This window comes from Centroberyx affinis, unplaced genomic scaffold, assembly GCF_046629955.1.
Source record: "Centroberyx affinis isolate AG114_WGS23_722 - 3 ecotype Tasmania unplaced genomic scaffold, CSIRO-AGI_Caff_v1 ptg004889l_1, whole genome shotgun sequence".
NCBI lineage: Eukaryota > Metazoa > Chordata > Actinopteri > Beryciformes > Berycidae > Centroberyx > Centroberyx affinis.
This window is the reverse complement of record NW_027282395.1, coordinates 160,908-177,257: the sequence shown is the minus strand read 5'-3', so window position 1 is coordinate 177,257 and position 16,350 is coordinate 160,908. Positions and strand designations below refer to the sequence as shown.

The 16,350-nt window shown below is 43.7% G+C and overlaps 1 protein-coding gene across 1 annotated transcript; it reads left to right on the top strand.

Moving 5' to 3' along the window:
* The first annotated feature begins 1,576 nt into the window (after positions 1-1,576).
* igsf10 (immunoglobulin superfamily, member 10) lies at positions 1,577-16,097 on the top strand. Its single transcript, XM_071545358.1, has 12 exons — positions 1,577-1,639; positions 2,204-2,460; positions 4,132-4,261; positions 4,669-5,059; positions 5,592-6,359; positions 6,730-7,765; positions 7,871-8,619; positions 8,872-9,111; positions 9,142-10,530; positions 11,018-11,921; positions 14,096-14,462; positions 14,547-16,097. The coding sequence occupies exons 2-12, from the start codon at positions 2,258-2,260 to the stop codon at positions 16,095-16,097; spliced, it is 7,728 nt and encodes a 2,575-aa protein (XP_071401459.1). The 5' UTR covers positions 1,577-1,639; positions 2,204-2,257.
* Positions 16,098-16,350: the final 253 nt, after the last annotated feature.

Here is a 16,350-nt window from a genome sequence, read left to right as displayed (position 1 = left end):
AGAAGAGAAGAGAAGAGAAGAGAAGAGAAGAGAAGAGAAGAGAAGAGAAGAGAAGAGAAGAGAAGAGGAGAGGAGAGGAGAGGAGAGAGGAGGTGTTGTTATCCACATGAGGTGTGTTGTCCAGATGTTGGGGATGAGTAAACAAGAGCTTCAATGACACAAGCAACAGAACATGCCAACCTCGTTCTGTCACGACCAAAGGTAACTAATGGAGGGGATCCCCATAAACCCTCATTCCATGCAAGTTACTAGTCCACACACACAACCGCAATGGAGCTATTTGATTTCCTCGCTTATCCCTCTGTGGTTTGAATATGCATTGTAAGGATATTGCAGCCAATAAGAGTCTTCTGTGGTAATGAAATCAGTACACATTCTATACTCTCATCAAGATCATCTCCTCTCCACAGATGTGTGTGTGGGTGAGTATCTCTGTGTGTGTGCATGTGTGTGTATATATCTACATTATATTACAAGGGATGTGGTGAACCAGCAGCTTTGTGAGAGGGAACAGGCCAAAACAACACATGGTAGGACTTAGAGAGAGACTTAGAGTGTTTGAGCTGTGGTTTCATGGGTCCTGAATACTGTTTACAAGTGATTGACTCAGACATTCTCATTGAGACAGTCGCAATAATTTACCCAAAAAAATTCTTAGTAAATAGATCAAATTTTGCCATTTCACAACAAATCACACAGTGACAGATGTCATTGTTTCTGAGAGTAAAGATCTAATTTACAGTCTATTTCTAGGTTGCCAGCTGTGCCCGTCCCTGTCACAGAGAAATACAGGCAGCTTTAGAGTTAGAGAAAAGGACAGGTGACACAACAGTTAGAGTTTCATACTGCTATTGACAGAATGTGAAGGAGAAGTCAAGGCTTTTGAATATGGGAGTTGGAAATAATTCAGCAAGCCAATCAAAGTAGCTCCATTTCAAAAAAACAAACAAAAAGAAAAACATCCTACCCCACATGCTGAGAATGGACAACAGGAACAAAAGGTAAAAAATAACTACAATATAATCAAATGGTTCAGTTATTGATTGGAAATAACTAGTCAAATGTTTATTGTCCCAATTGGAACACATTAGTCCTGGATTATGGAAGCCATATCTCAAAAATTCACATCAGGAGAGCATTTAGGACCAATATTCCCTCTAAACGGTGTGCTTCTGTGTAAAATAGTTTGGTGACCTACGTCTAATAATTTATCACACAGGACAAATGTGAATATCTTGGCAGCCATTAGTAGTCTAATAGCTCCGCACTTGTCTGCAGACATTTAGTCGATGTAGGTAGGTTTCTAAGTAGCCTATTGGTTGCAAATGAAATTAGATGCAGAGTCTTTGCAGTACCATATGGTTTACTGCCCCGAGTAGTTCATTGTAGCAGTTAGGCTACACTACAGCGGATTACAGGGGGGTGGAGGAGACACAAATTGAGCGCTCACTCAGCCACAAGCGCTCACACAGAAATCACTCGTGTCCCACTGCGCCCCAGACACAGCGACTCATCAGAGGAATAAGTTTGGTGGATTCTTGAAACTAAATGTGGACTTTTTTTTACCCTTCCATCTGGATTTTTATTTTACTACAAGTGCAGAAATTTCACTTTCTACAGTTGTTGACACTGAAGTGCGGTGAGGGAAATTCTAGAAATATTCATAATCTCTTCAGGGATAAAAGTCGTTATCTGCAAGTATTAACATTTTATATAGCCATACCTTTTATTAAGATGTTCCTTATCGTCTTTTCTAACAGGTTTTCCCTCTGTTATTTGACCAGACTAATATCCGTGCTTTTTTTTTTTTTATTACTGTCCTTCACATTGCGATCTTATCTCAGTTTTATCCCTCCCCATAGGACCTACTTGTCCCCTTATCTACAGTAGTAGCCTACTAAAGATAAATATTTTTAATATAGGCGTAATATTTTTTTATGTTTTGAAGACTATAAATGAATGGTGGCGTAATTTGCAGTTTAATTAGCCTACATATGTAGGCCTCTTTAAACTTTTTATTCGTTTTTATTCACTCTATCTATCTATCTATCTATCTATCTATCTGTCTGTCTGTCTGCCTGTCTGTCTGTAATCTACTGTATCTCTCTTTGTCTCCATTCTCTGTTGTTTTTTTAAGTGATGCATTGTATTGTTGTCATTCCCATTATGAGCTACGCCACAACAAGCTGTACTCTCTCTCCAGGAGGATTTCATTAATGGTAGAGGAGGGAGTGTAGCCCCCCTGTCCCTCTCCAGAATGAGTGTGTGTGCCTGCAGCGCTTCATACCTGCGGCGGTGGCTGCTGAACGCTGTGTTTGTCTTGGCCGCTGTGCTGCCGGCGAGCCGCGGCTGCCCCAAATCATGCGCCTGCTATGTTCCCACCGAAGTGCACTGCACCTTCAGATACCTGACCGCAATACCTGACCAGATCCAGCCAGCTGTGGAACGAATTAACCTCGGGTGAGCTGTGCCTTCCCTCTTTCTTCCCATCTTTTTTGAGAACATTTCAGGAAGCAGAACTGCTCTGGAGGAAGAAATAGCATCTTATTGATTGATTAAAGCCTCAATTGGTGCAGATCCAAAGTTTGGCTATCTGGCAAACTTGAATAGCAGAGAAGGAACTCCGATAAACTCTGATAACAAAACATAAATAAAATCCAAATGGCAATGACTTATTTTTTCATTCACTGATGCAAAGGCATTCATGTTTTTGGAAGGTATGTTAGTTAGTATGGGTTAGTATGATTCAGTTTTGGAAGGTCATCTAGGCTAACTAGCTAACCTAGATAACGTGTTATGGCTAGATTCCGTTTCCCCCCCCAGATAGTAGCAACAGCGCTAGCCTTCATAAAATAAGCTACCTGCTTACCTCTTGTTTTTTTTCCACTGAGCTTCAGTCTGTCCAATTTAACCAGAAAAGCAGTTTATTTGGCTCCGCCCATTGAGGTTTAACTCAATCAGTGAGGTTATTTCTGCCTCCAGAGCAGTTTTGCCTCTGAGAAATGTTTTTATAACTTAAACACCAATTTTTTTCCCACTTCATCTCCATCAGTGTTGGGTGGCAACACACTCACGTTACAGTTCTGATATTATTAGTAACAACTAGTGTAATGAAGCACTATTTCTGAAAATAAGTTGACATTTTTGTTATCACCCTCTCTAAATATCAGATTTAAGTTGAAATACAGCTGCAAGTGGCCATTAGTGGGGTCCTAGCCCATGGGCCAAACACACAGATGCCTGAGATAGCACAATTTGCATAATTACCAATTTGTCCCACAGCAACATTATAGGGCTTTAGCAAATGTGATCGAACACACTTTGGAACCCTTTTGCAAATATGTATGTGATTGCACTAGCATTAACTGTTTAGATTTATGAATCTTAACCATCAGCTTCATTTATGTGTCAAAATTCAATTTATGGGCCAAATGGTAATGTATCAAAATACTCTGGAATAGCAATGAAATATGATGCGTATAAAATTTGGCAGCGATTGAGTCTGCACAACCATATGTTGTCTAACATACTTTTGGGCCTATCTAAAATATTTCTGTGAAGTTCCGTTGCTCTAGCTTTAAGCGTATAAAAATGATGCCTCACTTCCTGTTTGTACATCTTTGCCGTCAACTTAATTTGTGTGTCACAGTCAAACAAAAATGATTCAAAAGGATTCCTGAATCAACAATCATGGATCAAATGAACCCTAGTACGTGCAGTGGATTTGTCTTGATCCAAGGAATCTGAGGGGGGGAAAAATTCTATACAATATGGTTTAGGAGGTAGTGGCTAAATCATAAAGTTTCTTGTTCACAATTTAGAGACAACAATGCTATTTGAGTTATTGCAAGTTTTAAAGTTACAGTAAGAGAGGATGCAAATACCAATTTTGGGTATAGCCCATTATGGAAAAGTAGTGTAAAGAATTACTGCTCCAAGGGAGTATTGTTTAAAGTAACAAATTGCTTTACTGGAATGAGTAATGAGTAACAAGCCCAAAAAATCATACTTTTCATTTCATTGTCTGCAACTTCCATACTGTAAATTGCTTACCGTAGGCTGTCAACATTCAATCAAGCGGACAATAAATAATTCCAAGCTGAAGTTTCTTTTTTGCTTCTCTGTTTTTAGGTACAACAGTATAACCGTCCTGAGAGAAAATGATCTGACAGGGCTTGGCCATTTAGAGCTATTGATGCTGCATAGCAACACCATCCACAGTATTGAAGACAGGGCCTTCCTAGGCCTCAAGTCCTTACAGGTAAAGGCACTTCTTATGCTGTCTTTGTAAGATTGGATTTGTAAGATTGAAATAGATTTCTTACTATATTTGAATAGAAAATGAACTGAGTAATTGCCTGACAAAGCTGCCTGCATCCTATGCTTTAATTCAAAGCTGGTGTTTGTAGGTCCTGACAGTTCAAGTGAGGGGATAAATGTATTCAAATTAATTATATTATTATATTATATATAAGAACAACTCAAGAAGAACACTGCACAAATTGACTTGCCTTCCCAAATGGGATAACCTTAAATCTCCACTAACGCTGCTGCTTTTACAAGAATGTAATGACTTTTCTCAGTGAGCCAGTTAACATCATTTAGTTTTGATTCAATAATATTGTTTCTATGCCAAACATCTCCAAGTTGTCACTGATGTTCTCACAGGTCCTGAAGATGTCCTATAATAAAGTAAAGGAAATCAACAAGGAGACGTTCAAAGGCCTGGACGGCCTGCTGAGACTCCACATGGACCACAACAACATAAAGTTCATCAGCCCAGAGGCTTTCTACGGTCTGACTAATCTACAGTTGGTCCATCTGGAAGGCAACCAGCTCCAGCAGCTCCACCCAGACACATTCATCACGCTGAGGCACAGCCAGGTGTTCAAGGTGTCCTCAGTGAGAAACATCCACCTGTCTGACAACCTCCTCACCAGCTTGCCTGCAGATATCTTCTCAGGCTGCTCCCAGTTAGAGAACCTCTTCCTCCATGGGAACCCCTGGTCATGTGATTGCCGTATGAAGTGGTTCCCAGTGTGGGCACAGAGGAACACAGGTGAGGAAAACAGCAGTGCGTTTGCTTTGGAACAGTCTGGAAGCATTTAGCGAGTTGTGAAGTTGGTTTACAACGGAACTGCTTCTTTCTCATTGTTCTAGCACCTGTGACCTAGCCATTTGAAGGGTGCGGTGAAACACTTTCACTTACGTAAAGCAAAACTATTCCCAAATCTAAATCTTAAGTGGGCACAGATTTGTTGGCAGTTTTACTAAACATTCAGTGAATGAGTGAATGAGAATCATCTGGTGAAATCACTTAATTAGTTTGTTACAGGAGATACAGAGTTTGAGATACAGGAAATACTAACACAAAAGAACAAAAGTTATACAGTTTATCCGTGACTTGGATTGTGTAAAAGTCAACTCATATAAATTCTTACAGTTCTGTAATATGATGATGATGATATTTTGTGGTTGAAGTTTTATAAATCAGCTTTTGGTTTCCCTTGCCTATAGTGTGGACTTTATCAATGTTCTTTTCTGACATGTAACCATCTAAACACTACACCATATGATTGAAATGTTTCCAGGTGTGCTGAAATGCAAGCGAGACAGGAAGTATCCCAGAGGCCAGCTGTGCCCTGTCTGTGAGAATCCTGACCCTTACCGCAGCAGATCCCTCTCCCTTCTCCCCAGTGACGCTTTCATTTGCACCAAGCCCTGGATCCAACCTCATCTAAAGCAGAGAAATATCAGCCTGGATGAGGGGGACTTTACTCCAGTTTCCCCCAAGGACTTCATTGCCCCAATAGGCTCCATGCAGATGAACCTGACTGACCAGTTTCACAATGACGCCAGTCTATCCTGCACTGTCCAGAGGCCCTCTGCTTTGGAGAACCTGACACTGACCTCAGAGGAGGAAGGGGGAAACAATGTTACCATGCTTACAGCTGGCATAACTACCTCTCTGGTTTGTAACATTGACTATGAACATATCCAGCAGCTGTGGCACATCTTGGCCACCTACAGTGACTCTCCCATGAGGCTGGAGAGGGGCCTGATGCTGGCCAGAACCCCAGAGATGATGTACAGGTACAGCCAGATCAGACCCAAGGTGGGACAAGAGGAGATCCACACAGACATTGAGGCTGAGATTAAAGCTTCCCCTGCATGGCTGATGCAGGGAGAGATCAACTTCCAGCTTGACCGGACTACTACCACTTTCTCTACTCTGCATATTAAGTACAGGTCTGTGGTCAACCTGCGTGTGGAGAACACAACACCAAAGAGAGACCGCTACAGCTGGACCATGATCAAACGAGACAACGAGACCAAGACTGAGCACACTGTACTCACAGGTGGGAGTTAGAGATTAATGCAGAATAAATTAGCTGATAGCTGGTATGACCTCCACTCATCTAACCACAAATAATGCAAAAACACTTCAATTCATATTGGCCCACCATTTAACTGATGGATGATAACCTAGTAACCTGTAAAAATGTCAACATTGTCAATCTTTATTTATTCACAACAACTCAGAAGACTAAAAATGTCAGTGTGTAGTTCTATGATAAATAAAAAATAGTAGATTACCTTTACAAGGACACAAAACATCAGTTGCTCTGTGGCAATGCTGTATTAGAATTATAATAACGCATAAATTTACATACACATCAGAAATAAATATTGAGTAATATTATATTGTATTGTATTGTATTATCATAGGTGGTGTGGCACAGTTGAACTGCCAGACCCTGGGTGAGCCAAAGCCTTCGGTGGAGTGGATCTTACCAGATGGCACTAAGGTCAGAGCCCCTTACTCCAGTGAGGACAGCAGGATCATAATCACAGCTGAGGGGAAGCTCACTGTACAAGGAGCGGATACCTCCGACACGGGCCTGTACCGCTGCATTGCCACAAACTACCTGGACGCAGATATGCTCAGCTTCCGGATGACAGTTCTGTCCCCTGACGTGGAAGAAGCAGAAGTCAATGGTGTCCAACTCTCTCAACCACTGGGTGAAAACCTGGTTCTGGACTGTGGCTCCACAGGCAGCCCTGAGGCTTCAGTCCAGTGGATACTACCTGACCATTCAGTGCTGGACAAGTCTCATGGGAACAGGAAGGTGTATAAGAATGGAACCCTGTGGATTCAGGGTCTCACAGTGAGGGACCGAGGATTTTACAGGTGTGTGGCTGCTAACCACCTGGGGGTTGACCTGCTGGTGTCTCAAGTGACAGTGATTGGAGAAGGGTCTGAGAAAGTGACAGTGGTGGACAATGAGGGGTCAGGGATGGGAATGGAGGTCAAGGTGAACTCTGGCTTGTCAGAGAACAAAGTCTCCCTTAGTGAGATCCCCTCTTCCAGCCCCTCTAACAAAACCAGTCAGGAGTCTAGGACCATTACCTCAGACCGACCCTACCCCAGATTCAGGTCACAGGGCAGAGGAGGCTCTGCAGGTAGACTGGGACAGAGAAGGAGGGGTCCAGTCAGCAACAGACGTATCTGGAGCAATAGGAGAGTCTATGATAAAGCACCCAGGAAAGTGGACCCACAGAAATTTGCTGAATTTCTGAAAAAGGCCCAAGATGGGTCAAGAATAAAGACTGGCACTGAGGTAGAGAAAGTAAAATATGAAGACTCAGACACTGGTCTTTCTGGTGATGGTGAAGGAGGCTCTGGTGAAGATCAGCTCATCATTGTGCCAACTACAGATAATTCACAAGAAAGTAGAACATTTGGCCAAGAGAATTATAACAGGCAGACAGAAACCATGACAACCACACAGAACAGTCAGCATAATGTTTTAACCACAACAGAGAATAGTGAAACCATTGCCATGGATACCACAGAGAGCCCAGACAGAAGTCAGATTAGTTATGCACAGGTAACAGAAAACACAGACACATTAACAACAGAGTCATATACACAGTCAGATCCTACACCAATCAAATCCACATTCACACACAGTCCAGTGAGACTGAGTGAAACTCAAAGTGATGCAGTCACACCATATGACATGATTTCAGACCATACAGTCATCCCAAGTGTTGGTGAGTCCAGTGAGTTCTATGCCCTGAAAAGAACTACCCAACCACCCTCAAACACACGTCCTGTCACTCTCCACCTCACTGTGACAGACACTTCACAAGAAACCAAGCTCCAGTTCTCAGGAGAACCACCTGGAGAGCCAGAGACCTCCACTGGGGCGGTGCTTTCCTTTGTCACAGACCCAAACGTTACTCCAATGATGGATGGACCAGGCCCGATGGAGCCAATCGTCCACACCTCCATTGACCCAGAAAGCCAGACCACCTTCACAGCCGTCACCACCACAGAGAGACAGAAAGACCAGATCACCTTCCACACCACCCAGAGGATCAAATCCCCGCGTCTGCCTGCTGGATCTACCATTATCTCCCGCCAGCACATCCATATCATTCCACCCAAGAAGGGCCGAGGAGGGGGTCGCAGGAGGACCTTCCAAGGGCGCAGGAGGATCATCAAACCCAATAGGATCACTGATATACACTCCTTCATCAATAAAGTCAAACAGCCCACACTGAAGAAGGAAGGGAATGCCACAGTGCCATATACTATTGAACTGACCACAGGTAGGCAGTCATGATGTTTTTTAACCTTGTTCTGAAAACATGAATATTGTCAATTTTGAATTAATGTCAATGTGCTTCTGCAGCTGATATTTTATATACAGTATATTTTATAGCTGATACTGTATTGCAAACCATGCAAAAATCCAAACTATGTACCTATCTATGTATCAATGTATCTATCTATCTATCTATCTATCTATTGATTACATATGAACAGATCGAACTAAGGAGTATTTTTTTTTGTTCTGTCAGACTGTGACGATGACGAGGACAGGAAGAAGACAGCAACCAGTGGTCCGCAGGTTGTCACACCAACAACTTCTCCTAGTTCATCTTTACGCAGAACAGAGAGACCTGACTCTACACAAGATACCACAGCTACTACCACTAACTATTACATTACTTCAAATCTCCCCTTCACCCATACCCAGTCTAGGCTAGAGGTGCCCAATGGCTACATCACCTCTGCTGATGCCCCTGAGTTTGACCCGAGTCCTGATCCATATATGACCACAAATGAAGAACCAACAATCTCCACCACCACTACTACTACCAATTCTAAGGTTATCCGTGGAAGGATTCCATGGAATAGGCTGTTGGGAGGCAGGGGCAGACAAAGAGAAAAGATGCTGAACAGGCTACGGAAACCATCTACCACCACAACAACCTCAACTACAGCTGAATCTACGACAATGACCCCAACCACAATCCCTGCTGCTCCGCCCACAGCTGAATCTCTGGCTGAACCTGAGACTATGTCCCCATCCAGACATAGAGAGAGCACAGAGAGCTCATCAGACGATGACTATGGAGATTTCTCCTCTGCTGATTCTGAGCTTACAACGCCGCAGCCTAGCTCACACCGTCAAACCACTATCAGCCCATCCTACCACTCCAGGTCCTCCACGACTGCTGAAACGCCACCAGAATCCCAGACCTTACCTTCCCCACCTACTGTCAAACCACCTGCAAGGACAAACCCTGATGAAGCCTTATCATCTGGATCTGGGGGATACTCTGGTAATTGGTTTGTAATCAAACAGAGGCCTGGCGGAGCCGGAGGACGATTAGGGCGGAAGAGGAGGCCCTTTAGGGGCAGGAGACCCTTCAAGAAACCTAGAATCACTGAAGCTCCTACCACCACAACAGAGGCTACAACTACTGAGGAAACAACTATGGAGACAACCATGGAAACCACCATGGAAACTACAATGGAGACTACTGCACTCCCTCAGCGGACCATTTCAGTTTCCAAGCCCCTGTACACTCCATCCAGGGAGTCAGACAGATCAGCAGTGACTGTCTCCACTGATCAAAACTCAGAGGAGGAGACAGACTCTTATGAAGAAGTTGACTGGAGCAGTTCGTCAGCCTATACAACAACCAAGAGACCTTGGACCACCTCAACCACATCCAACCCTAGTACCACATTCAGGCCAACTACCACAAAAAGGCCTTACACCACATCTCAGAACAGAGTCCACAGCAACATCAGACCACCAACAGAGAGGAAAAGTGGTAACACTACACAGAGGCCCATGATTAGGAGAGTCAGACCAACTGTACCTAGTAGTGGAGCCAGAGGCGGTTCAGAGAAAGCCCTCACCATTGACACAAGGACCGTTCTCACAGCAGAGCAAGGATACACCAACACCCCTGCCCCATACAACAAGAAGGACATACACGATGCCATCTCCAGTGTCTATAATCGTGTAACTGGCTATGAGACTACAACTGCCAATATTGTGGGCTTTGAGCCCTCTACTGAGGACATGCCAAGCAAGCCCAAGATAGTGGGGGGCAATGCAGCCAGCTTCACCGTGCTGTCCAACTCCGATGCCTTCCTGCCATGTGAGGCTGTTGGAAACCCTCAGCCAACCATCAGCTGGAAACGCTTCTCCTCGAGCACAGGTGCACAGAGAATTTCTTTAAAAATTTTATTTTGTATATATCATATATGATATTCAGATGGTTTCAGCTGTAGCCTGAAAGTACCCCAAGAACCAGGTGAAAAGTGAATTAATTCTTTGATTCTCTAGTAATAGCACAAACATCAGCAATATTTAGAAATACTAATTCTAAGTGAATGAAAGTCACAGAGGCAACCACGATTTCAATTAACAGGGAAGAGAGTGTTGATGAGTTTAAGTGATTTGATCATGGAATTATGAAACATGTTGTAATTGCTGCTCTGACTTCCATTCGTTTAGAATTCAAGGTGGGTGGAGTGTGTAGTTTGTTCTAGGCAATGATGCATACTACTTTCCGGTTTTGATATAAAATTGTGATAAGTACAGTAAATGTCTGTTTTTAAGTCTGTATTTGTGTGTGTGATATATTTTTGAGTGTTTTTAAATTAGTTGTTTCAACATCAAAATGTCTGTCTCGATCTCTTCAGGAAGCACCATTACCATCAAGGGGAGGATGGGCAAGTTTGAGGTGTTCAACAACGGCACACTGTCCATCCAGAATGCCAACATTAAGGATCGTGGCCAGTACCTATGTCTAGCTGAGAACGATCAGGGATCAGACAAGCTGCTGGTCACCCTCTCTGTGGTGGCCTACCCTTCTCGCATCCTGGAGCCAAAAATGCGGGAGATAAAGTCACATGCAGGGAAGACTGTGGAGATGAAATGTAAAGCAGAGGGTCGACCCACACCTATGATATCCTGGATCCTGGCCAACCGGACCCAAGTTAGGGGTCATAACTCAGACAAGGGGAGAGTATCAGTGACCAACGAGGGGACCCTTGTCATTGAGCAGGTGTCTGTTTATGACAGAGGTCATTACAAATGCATCGCCAGTAACCCAGCTGGAGCCGACACAGCTACAGTCCGACTGCAGGTGGTGGCAGCTCCCCCAGGCATCCTGGAAGAAAAGCGGCAGCAAGTGAGGGCTGGTGTGAGCCAGAGCCTGTGGCTGCCCTGTACTGGCCAGGGTAACCCACAGCCTATTATTCACTGGGTCCTCTACGATGGGTCAGTGGTGCAATCTAAAAGGCCTGCTGTTGACCCCAGGGTATCAGTGTATGAGAATGGAACCCTCCACCTTAAGGATGTGACTTCAACAGACAATGGGAAGTATGAATGTATCGCTACCAGCTCTACAGGCTCAGAGCGAAGGGTGGTGACTCTGACAGTAGAGAAGCAAGAGTCAGCACCTCAGATAGTGGAGACATCCCAGCGGATCACAGATCTGTCCTACGGGGACCAGCTCAGACTGAACTGTTCAGCCACAGGAGACCCCAAACCCAGGATCATCTGGAGGCTGCCCTCTAAAGCTGTGGTGGACCAGTGGCACAGGTGAAAATGCTTTCATTGTTCATTGGTAAAAATGCACAGAAGCATAGATGGTTGCATTTACAACAAACACTTTACATACAAGGTAAAACAGACATGGCCATCATTTTCAATGGTCTTAGAAATATATCAACTGACACTTAAACACATTTTAAGAAATGGCCATGCTGGTCTTGCAAAAGGAAACTGAGCTTTGGTGGGGAGTGTGCTTCTCAGTTCAGGATTTAATAGTAAGTCTCCATTCATGCACTGAGCACCCAAAGTCCTGGAATTTGCAAATGTAACTGGAATTGGAAACAGACATACTTCAACAATAAATATGAGTCTTTGAATATCAGCTGAGCTCTTTAGCACAGCTTGAGCACATGATGTGCAAAAAGTAACATCTCTGGGGATCATGTGTTTATATAGTTGAAATTTTTCTGTTTTCATTTTAAAGTCTTGTTCTCAGGTTTCCATATTTCCTCAACTTGGTTTCCTGCGTTGACCTTTTGAGTTATCCCCGTAAGGTAGAGAATAATGGTGTCAGTGTTTTGATGTGATGATTAGTCAATCCTTCCATGTTTGAAATCAAAATAAGATACTGAGTTCCTTGACCATACTGTTTCAAGGCTTAATTAAATCCAGTTCAATCCAGATGAAAACACTGGCAATAGAGTGATTAAAGCTGTTATGGTAAAGAGGCCAGTTCAAAAGAACTTGGGAGCTAGCTCACTTAGAAGTCAGAGGATTTGTGAAGAGTGCTTTTTATTTCTATATTTTTTATTTTGTTTTCATGAAAATGCTATACCATGAGGCTATAATAATGGCGACATAATGGTGGTCTGATGACATTAATATTTTAGTGAACATTAGCCTATCCAATGTAAATTGTGATAAGCATGCATGTTCAAGCCTAGGTAAGAAATATTCAGATTTTTTAAAGGTCACTAGTATAACCTATGGTATTAGCTATTTCCTATGATGAAAGGTTTGTGTGTTGATGAGCTCTGATTTCTCTATGGACAACAGTGAAGTAGACCTCAAATGAACTGTAGTCCCATTATGACAAGCCACAGCCTATGTTGAAGCTTTACCAAGTTACCACAGCCAGCTTCAACACTTTATCCATAAATATTTTCTCAATTATTTCCATTACATTCTCTGAGCAGGGAAAAACATGACATAAGAATAACAGAATTTTTTTTTTTTTTTTTTTTTTTTTTTCAGAAATAACAAGCTGTACATCAGCAAGAACTGGGCAGTTATCCAAGTTGTTCTTATTTGACTCACAGTCAAAAAGAAACATCAGAGTACTATAAGAACACTGGCTTACAGATAGTGGCCTTCATATTTCTGTAAACAATTTGTTTGACATGAAGCCTCTCTGCATGCAACAACAGGGGGAAAACAGCTGAGAAAGCTGAATGCTCCTCAATTCCAAGAAACACATTGTCAATACAGTAGTTCAATACATTGCTGCGACCAATGGCTTGGTTTACTGGTCAGTTCATAAAGTCATTAGTCCCTTCAATTTCCTTAGTGGGTTTATGTAAATATTTATGTTTGGTTGAAAGGGTTTTTTTTGTTTTTTTCTGTTCCTTTTTCTGCATTTCTCATCCAGTTTAAACTATTTGAAGGTACAGTACAAGATGCAGCCAATGACCATCTGCTTTTATACAATTGTTACTAATGCGGTGTACTGTAAGTTTTCCCCCAGGTAGTGTACACACATAGGAATAAATATAGGAGAAAACAAGAAAGATTGCTAACTAACATCTTTATTACCACAAGGCATAGCTCCCAAAAAATGCATGGCTCATCGTGTTTTAGGGGTATTATTAGCACATTTGGTTCTTATCTTTGACCTGTCAGATTCTTTGGCTGAAACTACCTGTTACCAAGAGCATTGATAAGTACTGAGTTAAAATACATTCAAGCTCCATATGAGGAATACTCATATTGATACTCATATCTTCTAGATGTCAAGACATGAAAGCTGCTGACTTAGCAGGGTATTAAAGTGAAAACAGAAAATATTCCTCAGTCCTTGTCCTACAGTAGAAATGGCCTACCTGTGCAAATTCTACCAGATTAGAGTTTAAATGCTGCTGTCATGTTCTGTTTATTTGATCAGGCTTTATTTTGTCCTCCACTCATGATAAATCATCCTAATTTTCTCTCGTGTCTTTCTCCAGGATGGGCAGCAGAATCCAGGTCTTGGATAACGGTACTCTTATCATTAATTCTATGAGTGATAAAGATGCCGGGGACTATCTTTGTGTGGCACGAAGCAAGATTGGTGATGACCTCCAACTCATGAAGGTCAGTGTGTCGATGAAGCCAGCCAAGATAGAACCTAAGGTCTACCGCAAGAAACAGGTGCCCTATGGTAATGACTTGAAGGTGGACTGTAAAGCCTCAGGAGCTCCAGAGCCAGAGATCTCCTGGGGACTACCAGACGGTACAGTGGTCAACAGCGCCCTGCAGTCTGACAGCAGCAACGGAGGAGGTCGAGCACGCCGCTATATTCTGTTTGGCAATGGAACACTCTACCTCAATCAGGTATGCTGGAGATACAGTATATCATCATCCTCCATGAATATAAACAATTTTCAAAAGTTTTACATCAATGTTATGTTTCTCCAGGTTGGCATGTCAGAGGAAGGAGACTACACCTGCTATGCTGAGAACCAGGTGGGCAAAGATGAGATGCATGTACATATCACTGTAGTAACTGCTGCCCCCAGGATACGCCCACCCAGCCAGACCTATGCCAAGGTGAAGCCTGGAGGGAACATCCGCTTTGACTGTGAAACAGTTGGAGAGCCCAAACCCAAGATCCTGTGGATGCTGCCCACCAACGACATAATTGCAGCATCTAATGAGCGATACTTAATGCATGTCAATGGCTCTCTGGATATCAGAGATGTGAAACTGATTGATGCTGGGGAGTATGTGTGTATGGCTCGCAACCACGCTGGAGAAAATAGCAAAGTCTACAAGCTAGATATGGATGGGAATCCACCTGTGATCAATGGCTATCACCAGAACAGGACTGTAATCAAAGACACAGCAGCTAAATACTCCAGGAAATTTATAGACTGTAAAGCTCAGGGAGATCCGGCTCCTACTATCACCTGGATTATGCCTGATAACATCTTCCTGACAGCACCATATTTTGGCAGTAGGATTAACGTCCATCATAATGGAACATTAGAGATCCGGAATGTGCGGCCGACTGACACAGCAGAGTTCATCTGCATGGCGAGGAATGACGGAGGGGAGGCAGTAATGGTGGTACAGCTGGAGGTGACTAGTATGCTTCGACGGCCCATCTTCAAGAACCCCTTCAATGAGCGCATTGTGTCTCGGATGGGGAAGACCACAGTTCTGAATTGCTCTGCCGACGGACACCCAGTGCCAGAGATTATCTGGACCTTGCCTAATGGGACGCGGTTTACTGGTGGGCCCGACCGTGGCTCCCGCCATCACCCAGGCAACGATGGGACTTTGGTCATCTACAGCCCTAGCAAAGAGGATGCTGGGAAGTACCGCTGTGCTGCTAAGAATTCCATGGGCTACATAGAGAAGCTAATTGTCTTGGAGGTCGGGCAGAAGCCTTACATCCTGACAAGGCCTAGGGGCATCATACGCAGCGTGTCTGGGGACCCTCTCTTCCTTCACTGTCTGGCTGACGGGAGCCCCAGACCCAGCATCTACTGGACCGTCCCTGGTGGCCACACCCTCACCCGGCCTCAGATCCTTGGGCGCTACCAGTTGCTCGAGAATGGGACCCTGGTTGTCCGGGATACCACTCTCCACGACCGGGGGAACTACGTCTGTAGGGCACGGAATGATGCTGGGGAGGCTCTTCTCACTGTCCCAGTTATTATAATCGCCTACCCTCCTCGGATCACAACTGGGCCACCTCCTAATGTGAGGGCAATGGCCGGGGCACCTTTCCAGCTCAACTGTGTTGCCATTGGGATCCCCAAGCCAGAGATCACCTGGGAGCTGCCTGATCATTCACTTCTGTCTACGGCGGGGCAGGGCCGACCTATGGGTAGCGAGCTGCTTCACCCCCAGGGTACACTTATCATCCAGAGACCCACAGCCTCAGACTCTGGCACATACAAGTGCCTGGCCAAGAACCACCTGGGCACAGACTCAAAAGTCACATATGTGCGCGTGCTGTGAGAAAAAGACATGACTGAAGAATGACAGTGGTATATCAGAATGTAAACTATTAACACATTAGTAGTGTCTGTGATGTACAGTATACTCTTTCCCACATGGATTTGTGAGGATCACTGCTTGTGGAATATTATTAAACAAGTGACAGACCTGGGTTAAAAAAATAAAGGGAGCAAAAGAAGAGAGAAAAAAACAGACATTTTAGAGGAAATTTTTTTCTTTTTTTACCAGGAAAGCCCAGCCTGGGACTAGAAAG